The 15283-nt window shown below is 38.3% G+C and overlaps 1 protein-coding gene across 1 annotated transcript in view; it reads left to right on the plus strand.

Moving 5' to 3' along the window:
* LOC126471176 (polyamine-transporting ATPase 13A3) overlaps positions 1–15283 on the plus strand; it is a 195527-nt gene that overhangs the window by 155171 nt on the left and 25073 nt on the right. Inside the window, exons 14-15 of the mRNA XM_050099282.1 lie at positions 4720–4870; positions 9189–9431. Coding sequence (XP_049955239.1) covers positions 4720–4870; positions 9189–9431 — 394 coding nt within the window. The remainder of the gene's footprint in view (positions 1–4719; positions 4871–9188; positions 9432–15283) is intronic.

The following is a 15283-nucleotide window of genomic DNA, read 5'->3' on the forward strand; positions in this document are numbered from 1 at the left end:
AAAATAAACAAAGCATCATACTGTGAATTTATTACAAGTAAAATGAATTCTTGATATATCAACAATGAAGAGAAAAAATTGTTTACATCAAATCACAATTATCAAATATTTTAAACAAAATTAAACTACAGTGACTGTCCCATGTGACTTTCGTCAGGTCTATCATGATTGAAGTTGCAATATTTTAGTAATTTTGAGAAAATATGTACATAAATACAAAACATGTCTCTAATCTCTTAATAAACATTGATTTTTGTTGATTTTAATAAGTTTAATTTGTTTTTGTTGTTTTGAAGAAACACCTAACACTATGTATTAACCTTAGGAAGATAACCGTATGACAACGTAGCTAGAAGAGAACTGTACATGTACGTTATCTTTTTAGAATTATAATACAAAAGTTACTTTTCTTTATAAACACATCAAAAAAGTTTTGCATCACCCCGGTTCCCAGAACTCCTGAAGATAGACGTTGACTGTGGATATTGCATCACAGACACAGTGCCTTTAACTGTTCAGAGATATCACTAAACCCTCCCAAAGATGTAAACAAACATGCATGAGCAGCACCTATTGGGTGGAGGGGGTCCAACAGCCAACCATGTCCAGTCATTCCACCAGGAAGGAGGTTCATGGCTCATGTTGTCTGTAGTTCATCCATGCCTAGATGGTCAATACCACGGTTTGATCATGTCCACGTTGTTATATTGTGCCAAGGAGGGCTCTCAACGAGGGAAGTGTCCAGGCATCTCGGAGGCAACCAAACAATGTTGTCCAGACGTGGAGGACATACAGAGAGACAGGAATTGTCGATGACATGCCTCGTTTAGGCTGCCCAAGGACCACTACTGTAGTCGATGACTGCTATCTACAGGTTATGGCTCGGAGGAACCCTGACAGCAATGCCACCAAGTTGAATAATGCTTTTTGTGCAGCCACAGGACATCGTGTTATGGCTCAAAATGGAAAAGTAGGCTGCATGATGTGCAACATCACTCCCGACGTCCATGGCAATGTCCATCTTTGCAACCACGACACCATGCAATGCGGTACAGATCGGCCCAACAACATGCCAAATGGACCACTCAGGATTGACTTCACGTTCTCTTCACCGATGAGTGTCGCATATGCCTTCAACCAGACAATTGTCGGAGATGTGTTTGGAGGCAACCTGGTCAAGCTGAATGCCTTAGACACACTGTCCAGCAAGTGCAGCAAGGTGGAGGCTTCCTGATGTTTTTGGGTGGCATTATGTGGAGCTGACATAAGCCGCTGGTGGTCATGGAGGGCACTGTAATGGTTGTACGATACGTGAATGCCATCCTCTGACCAATAGTGCAACCATATCAGCAGCATATTGGCAAGGCATTCGTCTTCATGGATGACAATTCACGCCCCCATTGTGCACATCTTGTGAATGACTTTCTTCAGGATAACAGCATCGCTCAACTAGAATGGCAGCATGTTCTCCAGACATGAACCCTATTAAACATGCCTGGGATAGACTGAAAAGGGCTGTTTATGGACGATGTGACTCACTAAACACTCTGAGGGATCTACGTCCAAATGCCTTTGAGGAGTGGAACATTCTGGACCAACAGTGCCTTGATGAACTTGTGGATGGTATGCCATGACAAATACAGGCATGGATCAGTGCAAGAGGACATGCTACTGGTTATTAAGAGGTACCAGTGTGTACAGCAATCTGAACCACCACCTCTGAAGGTCTCGCTCTATGGTGGTACAAGATGCAATGTGCGGTTTTCATGAGCAATAAAATTGGTGGAAATGATGTTTATGTTGATCTCTGTTCCAATTTTCTGTACGGGTTCCGGAACTCTCGAAACCTAGGTGATGCAAATTTTTTTTTTATGTGTGTTCAATTACCTTGCTTTTCAACTATCCAAATGATTTACAAGAGCAATTAGTCTGGTTAATGAGTGTCCACTGTACTACAATTACTGTCTCCAGTAGTAAGCAGAAATGAGAGAGTGAATACATGCATGAATTTCTTATATGTATATTGTATAAAATAAAAAAAGACCAAGTGAGTGGTTCAGATTTAAATTGCAAATTGCCTTTTACTTGGTTAGAACAGTACTGGTGTGATTACTCTCATGTTGCTTGAGTGCAGGGTACAGCAACTAATCTTCTAGATCAAACTCCCAAGCAGTTTTCAGAAATGGTTACTGTGCAGACTGACCATCCTGTTGACCAACAGATGTCACATGGTTATATGTTCAATCCACACTGTGGACTGTTACCGTACTCAGACTAAAAACACTGGTACCACACTCCTAAACCTGTACACAATTATAAAGTTTTACATCATATACAATTTCACAATGTTCCCAAATCATAATATGGACTAAAGTTTTTATTGCTTTTGCTACCCAAACAATTACATATTGATCCCATTTGGGAAAATGTAACATCCAATCAGTTTACAATTTCTTCTACAGCTGATAGCTCTTACTACACATCAAAAACATTGATTCTACACAGCATTAACAGAGACTGCTACTAGTACAGGTCAAAGATTGCATTATGCATCGGATGGTACAAAAAGAATCTGAAGTGGAATCACATTCTGTACAACGTGTTTCCATTAATTTGATAATCGTCAGTGTAAACCATATTTTATTTTGGAAGTTTTTCAAACTGTGATACTTTTTGCAAATACTTGTTGGTTTCTGAGTTTATTTCCTGTTACATTTATCCAAACTGGATGGATATTTACTTAATCTAAAAGACCCATATCTACAAACTCCATATATTTCAGTACTCTATTCACTGTCTGCAGGACAAAATACTCCAAATCCACTGAGAGAGTTTCTTTAACTCTTTGCCTTATGGAACCAGTACAGAAAGCCACAGCTTGAATGACCCTAAAATCATTGAAAACTGTAGTTAGAAACTTCCACTTGACTCAAAATATATTTGAGATACAGTGCTTTAAAGTTGAATTATACCAGTGTTCTGCAATTTCTGTTGTGTTGTTGGATGATGTTTCTGAACATGCACTTGTATCCTCAATTCATTCATGAAGACACTGTCTACAACCCTGTGCAGTTTATCAGCAGTATTTCCTTACACCCTGTGTACCAAAATTACAGCTTCAGTTTAACTTCAGCAGAATGGTGGGGTATCATTTAAGAACTGAACAAGGATCCAAGCAAAGTAATACCATTTCTAACTTCTGTATTTTGCTGACGACTTTGTACTGTTCGTCTCTAATGCAGATATACTTCAGCAACAAACTGAAGAACTTATTGCAGCACATTTAAAAATAGGTCTGGAAAGCAATTACAGTAAGGTTAAAATAATCTGATATTAACACATCAGAAAGGAAATTTTACAAATTAACAATGGAATCATGCAGTCAGTTAATGAGCTTTTAGATTTATGGGTACTGAGGACAATGAATTGCTGAGCAGCAAAAGAAATAAAAAGAGAGTAAGAAAGGTCAGGACTGCAACTGTTAAATTAAATAGAGTTTTCAAAATTATGCATCCAACACATCTGAAACATAAAATTTATAATTTATGTGTTTTATCAGCTTTGAGTTGTGGCAGTGACATATGAAGGGCTTATTTCAATAGTGGTACAAGTCCATTTTTGTTCATTCTGAGATACAGAGTCCTAAAGTTAAATGAGTGCTGAAAAATCTGCAGTTGAGATACCAGAAATATTCAAGTACATATACCTGAATATTTCTGGTATCTCAACTGCAAAGCTCATTTAACTTTAGGACTCTGTATCTCAGAATGAACAAAAATGGACTTGTACCACTATTGAAATAAGCCCTTCATATGAACTTTCAATGGCAAAACCACACAAAAACTTAAGCTCAGTCTGTGAGCAATGGAGAGGTGCATTTTGTGAACTGCTAGAAGAGGTGACAAAATAAACAAGTGAATCAGTTGACACGCTGGAATGGAACTGAAGTAAAAATGAAATGGTGTCAATGAAGAAGAAGAAGATGATGATGATGTGGTGATATACAAGGCTAGTCCTCTGGGATACTGTCATCAGCTTATTGCTTGCATCAGAGTACTAACAGTTATGGAACTGTAGTATTTTTATGTTTCTGTGTTCTGTGTATCAGGAGCAAAATTACAAAATGTGTTACCAGGAAAGAAATTAATCACCTCTACACCAAAACCAACACAAATTTTAACATAATGAGGCACAGGCTGAGAATAAACTGAAACTCACACTAGCTGAATATCCTCAAAAATGGCAATAAACTATCTATTTCTGCTTGGTTCATACCATGTAAAAATTTTTTGTCAGGCTGCTTATGTTCTCTATTAACATGTACATATCATGAAGCCTGTTTTGTTGTAATTACATACAGAAAATAAAGATTCGTGGTTATTGTGCCACAAAAGTCTGCAGCAGTAGAACTTGGCAATTCCTGGGTAATTGTATAATCTTCAGCTGATCTAGGTGCTTCTGCAATAAAATGTACAAGTCTCATCAACATGTCTCTGGTAGTAGCACTAGCTTGAACACAATTCTTAGTATGAAAAAAAAAAAAAAAAAAAATATTTGTGTGTGTGTGTTTGTGTGTGTGCATGCGTGCGTGCGTGCGCGCCCGTGCATGTGTGCATGCATGGGTGTGTGTTTCTCACCCTTCATATTTCATAATTATTGAAATATTATACAGTGTCAGTGTTTTTGAAGTAGTGATATGTTCTTGTCTTGTGTTTATAGGATATAACACTGGGCATTGTTCGTCAGTTCCCATTTTCATCTAACTTACAACGAATGAGTGTCATTATGAGAAAGCTTGGTGATGCCCATTACACTGCTTACTGCAAGGGATCTCCAGAAATGATTGCATCCCTGTGCCATAATAACACAGGTATGCTCATAATATATCATTGCAGTTGTAACCACTGCAATTAATATTACATATCTGTTCTATAACTATTGTGACACCCCTGCACTCACTATTTCTATGTATGTTATGATCCAGTTTCATTGAAAGAGATATCCTTACTTATTGTTATTGGAAGATTATTTTTTAACAGTGTTCTTGGACAAAAGTTTAGTAGTTTTCTTGCTGTGTCTGGTTGATTTTTCTCACAAACATGACATGGCAAGAAAAATTCAGAAAATTTTATCTATGATTTATTGGTAGTTGATCCTTGGAAAACATCTCCAGTTATACAATACTGTGTGATCTTTCAAGAATATCTGATTCCTCAAGAAAAGTCTAAATGCCATATTTATAAAATGTAGGCACTAATTCTTTATTTCAGATTAGTTAAATTTACTGAAATGAAATGAAGGGAATCATTGAGGATGAAATCAATGAAGTGTAATAACAGGAAAGGGTATCAGTGAAATCTGTTCAGAAATATGGAATGAATGTGTCTTGATAAAATTCCCATTGATTTCATTCATTCATTTCATTTCAGTGACCTTCGTTAAATTTGCATAGATACCCTCGTATACATGTCTCTGTGACAGTGAGAGCCACGGTGTGCCACAAAATTTATTCCTACAGTGGCACTGTCCCCACTTACCCCATGGGAGAACCTCTTTTATTATTCAAAAGTAATTGGAGGGAAACATCAGTCGCATTGAAAATTTGACATGCTCTCGAAGGCATGTTTTTATGGTTTTGAATGGCTAGGGTGACTGCTTACTATAAGAAGAAGGTTTAGGTTTGGATGCCAAGTTGGCAAAATTTTCCATTTTTCATGACATGGTCATTATTTTCTTCTGTGCAAGACTTTTAGGAGAACAAATCACAAGTACATGGTAGTGGAAATATTCATGTACAGTGTTAATGTAGTTTTGTTATATTTCACCACATTTTACATAGCTGATACAGCAGGATGAGTTTTAGAACATCTCTTATTTATAGCTCACTGGACACAGTTGTTGAAGTAAAATATGTCACAATGTTTAACCCTATTCATTTTCCTGAATAGAATGCCACTGATTGGTGCAAGATGTGAGAGGTATGAGCACGAGGCAGCATAGTATATACAACAGGTGTTGAGTCAGCCATAATGCTGCTTTGATCATTACTGCAGGGGCAGTTTTTGTGCATAGGTTATTGCCTGTATTTGTCACACTTATGGTACAGATGGTTTGAAAATGTAATCAGGTGTCCAAAACTAGTCACCATCAAGATATAAAAAAAGATACTTCTCAATGCAACTGGTGACAGAGCTACAACCATTTATTTCAGTAGTATGTATATCTCGTAGCTCCCATCACACTGGAAACTAGAAGCAGCTGTGAAATATTTTGTTACTCATTTTCTTTGACTCATCTGTGATTACTCTTTTTATTTATGTGCTATCACATGTGAAGCAGCTACAGCTTCAGCTTCAGGCACTGTATGAGGTGCTATCCAAAATTTTTGGGACTGGTGCTGCCATCTGTTGAAAACCTTACCTTTGGACTAATGGTCACCGTCACCCTCGAAGTAGTTCCCATCCGCATGTATACACCAGTCCCAGTGCTTCTGCTGCTGGTCATTTTTACAATGATTACCAGGTTTCTTCATAAGTTACTTTTGGATGCTTTGTACAGCACATGAAACTAACTGGCTTCTCTGCAACTGAAGATGTTCAGTAAAGAAAAGGAATCCATGTAAAAACAAGTGTGACAATAATCTACATTAAAAAGCATTATAAAATTCAGTTGTCACAACATTTTTCCACTTGACTATATCTTAAGCTTTCACAGGATTTTTAAAGATGGAGCAGATGTAAACGATTAAAGATCATAAGTTCAAGAGGGAAGAACATACCACACAATTTGCTGATATACCTAACCATATCTCAATTTGCAATGTAAATGTTGTTAGTCATAGGTGACGCAAAAGAGAAGATAACTGCCTAATTTCCTTGCTTTCCTCTCATAGTGACAAAAAGTATAATATTCTTGGTTAGCTTGTAAAGGCAAACCAAAGTTGTCCTAGTTATTAAATATGTAACATGAATTATTTGAAGTATAAATTCAGGCACACCCTGCAAAAAACCTGTTCAGAGGATAAGGATACACTAACCACTGTTTTTCAGTGCATTTATTTCCAAATGAAATTTACTATAAATAATATACCTGTATTTCAGGCCAACACCTCAGTTCATGTAATCAATACTAGGAGTAAGAACAGTTAACAGGAGGAGTCATTAACTGTTATCCAGAACCTCCTACCCTTTGCCACCAGGGTCATATTGCTTCAGAAGGCCCATATGCAAGACCTGTCCTATGGTCCCACCCAGCACATACTGTTCCAGTCCTGTCACAGGCATATACTACCCTAATAGAGGCATGGCCATTTGTGAAAGCAGTCATGCCATATACCAACTCCACTCAAATTTCTTCACAGGCTTTTGTAGGTATGACCATTAACCAGCTATTTGAATGAATGGCCATTGCCAAATCGTGGACGAGAGCAAAGTTAATTATCCAATGGCAAAGCATACAGCTGAGTGAGACATACCCAGCTACAGTGGTTGTTTCTGAATCCTCCCTCCCTGTACCAGCTTTTCTAAATTACATCAATGGGAATTGTCCTTACAGCACATCCTTTCCATCCCACAATCCTATTAGCCGCAATTACCATTTACCCTTGACCATACATACCGTCGCCCCTGTCACCGTGCTTCTCAATTCACTTCATTAATCTACACCCATATTGTGTCTCTATGCAGTCTCCCTTTTTTGCTGTTCTGTTTCTCTTTGTTCCAGCCCACTCCATCACTCTATGTGCTGTACACAACTTACTCTGCCTGTGCCAGGTAGGGCCCGTCGATGCCCTGTCCAAAACTAGTCACCATCAATATATAAAAAAGATACTTCTCAATGCAACTGGTGACAGAGCTACAACCATTTATTTCAGTAGTATATATATATCTTGTAGCTCCCATCACGCTGGAAACTAGAGGCAGCTGTGAAATATTTTGTTACTCATTTTCTTTGACTCATCTGCGATTAGTGTTTTTATTTATGTGCTATCACATGTGAAGCAGCTACAGCTTCAGCTTCAGGCACTATATGAGGTGCTATCCAAAATTTTCGGGACTGGTGCTGCCATCTGTTGAAAACCTTACCTTTGGACTAATGGTCACCATCACCCTCGAAGTAGTTCCCATCCACACGTATACACCAGTCCCAGTGCTTCTGCTGCTGGTCATTTTACCCTTCCATTCCTTCTACTTCGCCCAAATTCTCCTGACCTCCTTCTTGTTCCTCTTACCCACTCCATCTAATATAAACCCTCATCCCAGTCAGCCTGCATCACTCTTACAAGGCACAATGCATGTATGTGTGTGTTTTTGTTACTCTCTTATTTTTGAGAAAGGGCATAGATTGAAAGGTTAGTGATGATTTCAGTCTTGATTGTGGTCACATGGGCTGATCAATGTCTAAAATTTGTGGACGGTTATTTGATTTGGGGGAGGAGACCAAACAGCTAGGTCATTGGTCCCATCAGATTAGGGAATGATAGGGAAGGAAGTCGGCCGTGCCCTTTCAAAGGAATCATCCTGGCATTTGCCTGAAGTGATTTAGGGCAATCACAGAAAACCTAAATTAGGATGGCTGGATGCAGATTTGAACCATTGTCCTCCTGAATGCGAGTCCTGTGTGCTAACCAATGCACCACCTCACACGGTCCAACTTTGTGGTGAGTGGTTACCTTTTCTCCTCCGATTATTTGTTTTTCACCTGGAAAACAATGAATTGTAGAGAAATACTCATCTTCAGTGACTTGCCAATAACCATAAAATGTTTAGTTGGCAATAAAGCACAGTTTAAGGATTTATTTGTGGTCATCTATTTCTACATGAGTGCTGGGTTTCTTAATAGACTCATTTGATGCACAAACCGTTAAAAATATCTCATAATGTGTGTAGTATCTAATACCTGACTTATCCACATTTTCTGTGCCATATAGCTAGCAATTTATGTAAGTTAGCATTGTGTGTTTTCTTTTGACAATACTGGCTACACACTTTAGTGTGTTTAAAAATTTAAATTATGTTTCAACTCTGAGAAAAGTTTACTTAGTATTTGTTGAAAGAAGATCAGCTTTTCATTTTTTTGTAAACATGCATTACATGTTTTTAAGATGTACCATATCCTCAAGGACCTCCTCACTTTATACCTGCAGACTGAACTGTGTATCTGATCTAATCTGCACATTTTTCTTCCAGTTCCTGCTGATTTTGACACTGTGTTACAAGGATATGCTCAGGAAGGTTACAGAGTGCTTGCCCTGGCATACAAAGGGCTCCCAAAAATCAATTATGTTAAAACACAGAGAATTCAAAGAGAAGAAATAGAATCAAACCTGATATTTCTTGGGCTCATTGTTATGGAGAACAGACTGAAACCTGAGACAACTGGAATAATAAAACAACTGAAATCAGCTAACATCAGGACAGTTATGATAACAGGTATGTAAACTATTATTTCAGCAGTTTTTCTTCCAGGAAAATTTCCATCGTCTGATTTGTAAACACAATCACATCAAACAAAAAATGAACTTTTATAATTTGTTTCAAGAGACATCTTTTAGATATTACACGTAGTGTACATACTGAGATGTACATAATGTAAAACTGGTTTTAGGTGTTAAATGCATCCTGTTCATTGGGGAAACATATATTAAAGAAAAGTTACATATGTTTAAGAAAATCTAATGGTGTGTCATCCTTTTGCAAGTAATATAAATGCTCATTGTTAAATTAAGAAATGATACAATTCCAATATGAGGATTCCTGCAACATTCGTATGCAGGAGTCACCTGTAACAGCGTGTTCATTGAAAAATGATCAAATAATCTGTGTAAGAGATTATCTTATCTTATAAAGGACATCTGGAAATTCACACTCAAGCTCTTCATCATACAGTGCAGCATTGAAATTTAAAACAAAATTACTCTTTGCCAAGATGTTGTGTGGTACAACATTTATGAGAAAAACTCTTATTAGTTATATCATGTGACAGCTCTGCAGGATGGGGAGAGTGGTTTGAGTTTATCTCATGACTGAGTAACATTTTCAAATAATTATGACATAGGTCAGTGGTGTAAAGTTGTAGTTCAAACTACCTCAGATTTCCAATTTCAATCTTCTCAGCTTCATTGGGTGTATTTTTTAATGTTCTGCATTGTAGGTTTGTTCAGTGCTAAACATGAATTGATACTGGCATCTAATTGTAGTTTACTATCCATCAATCTTTGTTTGAGATAACAAAGACTGATGGATAGTAAACTACAGTCAGATGCCAATATCAATTTGATATTTGGGATAACAAAGATTGATGGATAGTAAACTACAATTAGATGCCAATATCAATTCATGTTTAGCACTGAACAAACCTACAATGGTATGACCAAGTGTAACATGTAAAGATATAATGAGTGATGTAGTATTAGGACACTGGATTTGAATTTGGGAAGAAAGTAGTTCAAATTCGTTTCCAAACATTTAGATTTTGGTTTTCTTTGGTTTTCCCAAATCACTTAATGCATATGCCAGAATAGTTTCTTCGAAAGGGTACAGCCATTTTCCTTTCTCACAGACAGGATGTTAAATCCTGATCTTCTCCTTTTGTAAGATATGGTACATACAAAGCTCAATAAAATTAAACCACACCGATAAGCATAACTGTACAATGAAACCACTGTCAATGTTTGCAGTAATTTACAGTCACTATTCAAAATTGTTTCTGAATGCTTAAGAACGTGAGTGGGAACATTCTACAACACGTCACCATTGATGCTTTCAGTTCTAACTCAATGTTTGATTGGTTCCTGTTATAGATTTAACAGCATTGTTAATGTTAAGCATGGATGTCTTAAGTTAACAGAAAAAGATTTATTGTGTGACTTATGGTTTTTCGGTATAATTTCTCTTCACTATATGTGGATCTCCATTTTCTAGTGTTACCACACCACATACTGTAGATAGTTTTCCCTCACAAGCGGTGGAGGATGGGACATTTTGACAAAGACTATTTTTATTTTAAAACCTAGTCCTGCAGTGACTGATAAAGAGCTTCTGCATCTACATACAGATTCCACAAGCCACCATGTTGTGCATGACGGAGGGTCTTTGTACCACTGCCAGTCATTTCCTTTCCTGTTCCACCCACAAATAGAGCAAGGGAAAAATGATTGGCTCCACATGAGCACTAATTTCTCTTGTCTTATTTTCGCGGTGCTTATATGAAATGTACAAAAATCATTCTGCAGTCAGCTTCATATATATGCCTGTTTTCTAAATTTTCTCAATAGTGTTCCTTGAAAAGAACGTCTTCTTCCTTCCAGGGATTCCCATTTGAGTTCCTGTAGAATCTGCATAATACTTGTGTGTTGATTGAACCTACCAGTAACAGATCTAGCAGCCACCTCTTGAGTTGTTTCGATGTCTTCCTCCAATCCAATCTGGTGGGATTCCCAAACACTCGAACAGCACTGAAGAATGCTTGGGCATGAATTTCCAAACAGCCTGGATGTATACCAGGTTGATAATTTCCATTCTACAATAATGTTTCTTCCTTCAAGGACTGATGCATAGAGAGCAATGTGGATTCACAGTACAAAAAGCTTAAAAGTTCCACCATTAAACCAAAGAACCAAAAATTTGAAGCCATTACATTTGTGTAAGCAGCTTTCATGAACCTCAGCTCAATGGTTGCTGGTGTTCCTTACTAATGGCATGTAGAATTTTCAGAATAACATCCATCAAAAAACGCTTCCCTTATTATCAGTCTGATAAGCTATGTTCATACTCTCAGTACTCAGATGTCTTGAGGCCTAATAGTCATCAAACACTCATCTTCTCTCTCTGCAGCATACTCTGTGTCCAAGGTGCCAACATACCAGCATATTGTTGTCTGTCTTCCAAATGCCTGTTTTTCTGTAGTGCATTTACTTGGTGAAGGAGTTGTTTGGCACTATGTCACATCATAAATCCAAGTATGACAGAAGCTATCTCACACCTGATGAAAGGAGTCATAGAAGACATATATCAAGTTCTGGTGAAGGATGTCACATCATTTTAGGGCACCTTCATATGTCAAATTGGTTTATGGGCTACTGAGAGAAAACTTTCCTAGCAATCTGAGATCCTAAACCTTGTTGGTTTATGTTCAGTGATGATACCAGGAGCCAAGATACTCTATCCTCATTCAGCTACATGCATAACACATTTTCTCCTATCCATTTTACCCGCTCCTCTTCAGTTCATCATGGTTCGTCCTGAACAATGACTTCCAATCACTCCATAGAAATCTGTTGATTTGAAATTCACTAACCAACAAAAGTGCCTCAACTGTAACAGCCGCCATCCTATGCACATTAAAAAGTCTCTCCTAACAGTCTAGCCACCTGCCATGGTGAGTAATTCCTTGTCCAGTATGCTGAATGTCCTATTAAAGCAAAATCTTGTTGGGGGAGTTTAATGAACCAGCATTAGAAAAAGACTGCAAATGATTCTATGGCTTCCAACACCAATGTTGCAAATGAACCATCAAGACAAATAAGTGAGATAAGAGCTCACATACACACATGCAAACTATAATTTCTCCTCACTCCATTTGAATGTGGAACTGAAAAGGGAATGACTAACATTGGTTCAAAGCACCAGCTGCCATTTACTGTACAGAGGCTTGTGGGGTATGCATGTAGATTTATATGTAGAAGGCCTTCACAGAAAGGTGCTATCCTGCAAACCTAGTTCAAAAACAGATCTCGAAGAGGATATATCCACACATCTGTAATTTTCCAACCACCCCTACTAACCAGCTGCAAAGGAATACGTCCTGCCCCTCTCTCCTTTCCAAGTGCTGGGTGTATCACTATGGCTCCATGAAAAAGGAGCAAAGCCAGCAGCGGAAATATGGATTCACCACCAGTGAAAAAGATGAAGTCCCAAACATCATCGAACATGATGCAGAGTGTTTTTTGGGACTGCCACTATGTGGCGCTAATAGATTATCCTTGTAAGAAGCAAACTGCTACAAGAGCACATTACAGAAATCTTGTGATAAAGTTTTATGGGAAGCTTTCAAAATGAAGTATTCTGTGAAGCTGTCCAAAAGCTGTTTTTTCTCCATAACAATGCCCCAGCTCATTCTATACAGGCCAGCCACATATGCTTCTGTGGATTATCAAATTTTGCCTTAATGTTCATATTCTCCTGGCATGATCTCCACTGACTTCTTTCTCTTTCCTCAGATAAAGAAACAAGGGCATGACAGGCATTTCCAGAATAATAACAAGGTGATTTTTGAGGTGTAATATTTCCTGGATAGCTAAAATGAAGATATCTACAGTCAAGATGTCCATAAAGTCACCGATCAAGAAGTTTCATGGTTGTAGCTAGATTTTTTTGGGGGGGGGGAGGGGAGGGGGGGGGGTTGAGAATTAAGACTTTATGACTACCTCTCCTACAATCCTACAAACATTATTAATACAGCTGTGAGCTATGGCATATGCGAAGTGGCATAGTGGTTAATATTGCTGATTGGCATTTGGCATGCTGCTGGCCGCCAGTTCAAACCCGACCACCAGCAGTTATATGTTACTTAGTATTTATCATTTCCTGAATGCCTTATGTTTTTAATGTTTGTATATTATGGAATATTCAATGTCTGTATAAATACCAGCATTATGGAATATTTGATGTTTGTATAAACAGCCGCACACTTCATCCAGGAGTGGAGTTTTGTTCTGGCTGTATGTTAGAGCCAGTAACAAACATGTTTTCAGTTCTAAGTGTTGTACTTCACTGATAGCCCTGCCTTCAGGCGTGGATTTGATTGTCGTTTTGACATGACACTATTTGATGGAGACACAGGGTACTTCAAAACATTCACATCACTGTGGCTCCAACTAGGCAACATAAAAATCATTGACTACGTGGACAAGAACCAAAGTACAAGCAGTACATCTTTCCCAAGATCTGTATATTCAGGAGACAAGTAGAGTCCAAAACAGCAGTAAGTCAGCTACAAAGCAGGCATCCATCAATGTTTTCCAGAAACGCTGATCGGGAGCCAACACAATGGCTGAAACATTTAGACTGAGTTGCCAGATTCAAAGGTAGGATGACATGATGTGTTTGACAAATTTATACTTCTACTTTGATGGCACAGCCAAGCAGTGGTTTGAGAGCAATGAAGAGAAGCACAGTACTAGGGAAAGATTCTCTGCTTAACCAAAAATAAGTTCAGTGACAATCAGCAGGGAGTCTGATTAATGGAAGAACAATTGAGGAACAGGGCCCAATATCATGAGGAAAAGACGTAGTCATACATGCAGAATGTTTTGGCACTGTGCCACATCGTAAATCCAAATATGACAGAAGATATCTCACACCTGATTAAAGGAGTCATAGAGTTCTTCTGGTGATGGATGTTACGTCAGAGGTATTCATTAATTGGTGCCACCGGATGAAGAGAGAGAGAACGAGAGAGTCGAACAAAAGTTGTACAACTGACTGCCAAATGTGGTCCCTATGGCAGTTGTGAAAGACAACCACGGCTCACCTCTCTCATTTGCCAAATAGTAAGGGAAAAGACACAGCAGAGTATGGCAGCCAGAAATGTCAGACTGAGTACACAAGAGATAGCAACCGTGAATGTCGACCCCATATGTTAGGAGGTACTGATCTTTGACACCAATCTCTGCCACTATGCAAACTTACCAGTAAGAATGGACTCGGCAACTTGAACTTATGCCGCAACCATCAAACAACAACCCAGCATCTGACCAGTACACCTCTTCCAGAATGGTAGTTTACTGCCCACACAATCTACAAAATGTCCTGGTTGGTCTTGATGTCATGTATAGCCCTACCCTTTGCCACATGGGTCATATTCTTGCGAAAGATACAAGGTACAAGACTTGTCCTATATACCCATACAGGACATCCTATTCCAGACCCATCACAGGCACATGCTATGGAAATAGGGCCACCAGCAAAAGCAGCCATGTCATATACTAACTCTGCTTGTAACTTTTGCACAACATTTTATCGAACATGACCACCAAAATGAGTGCCCGCTGCCAAACTGTGCCCAAGAGTAAAGTGGACCACCCAGTGGCAGATCATTCATTTGAACACAATGTTTGTCATTTGCACAAGAGTCTGTCCCTGCTCTGGGAGTAAGATAAATGGTACAAAATTTAATGGCTTTAACTTTGAAGGTTCTTCTACACTTTTGTCACCCTTATAAATAAAAGATTGTGTCAAAGGCCACTAATAATTGTTTTATTTTCTTTGTGATTACAGTTCTG

Source organism: Schistocerca serialis, chromosome 3 (genome assembly GCF_023864345.2).
Source record: "Schistocerca serialis cubense isolate TAMUIC-IGC-003099 chromosome 3, iqSchSeri2.2, whole genome shotgun sequence".
NCBI lineage: Eukaryota > Metazoa > Arthropoda > Insecta > Orthoptera > Acrididae > Schistocerca > Schistocerca serialis.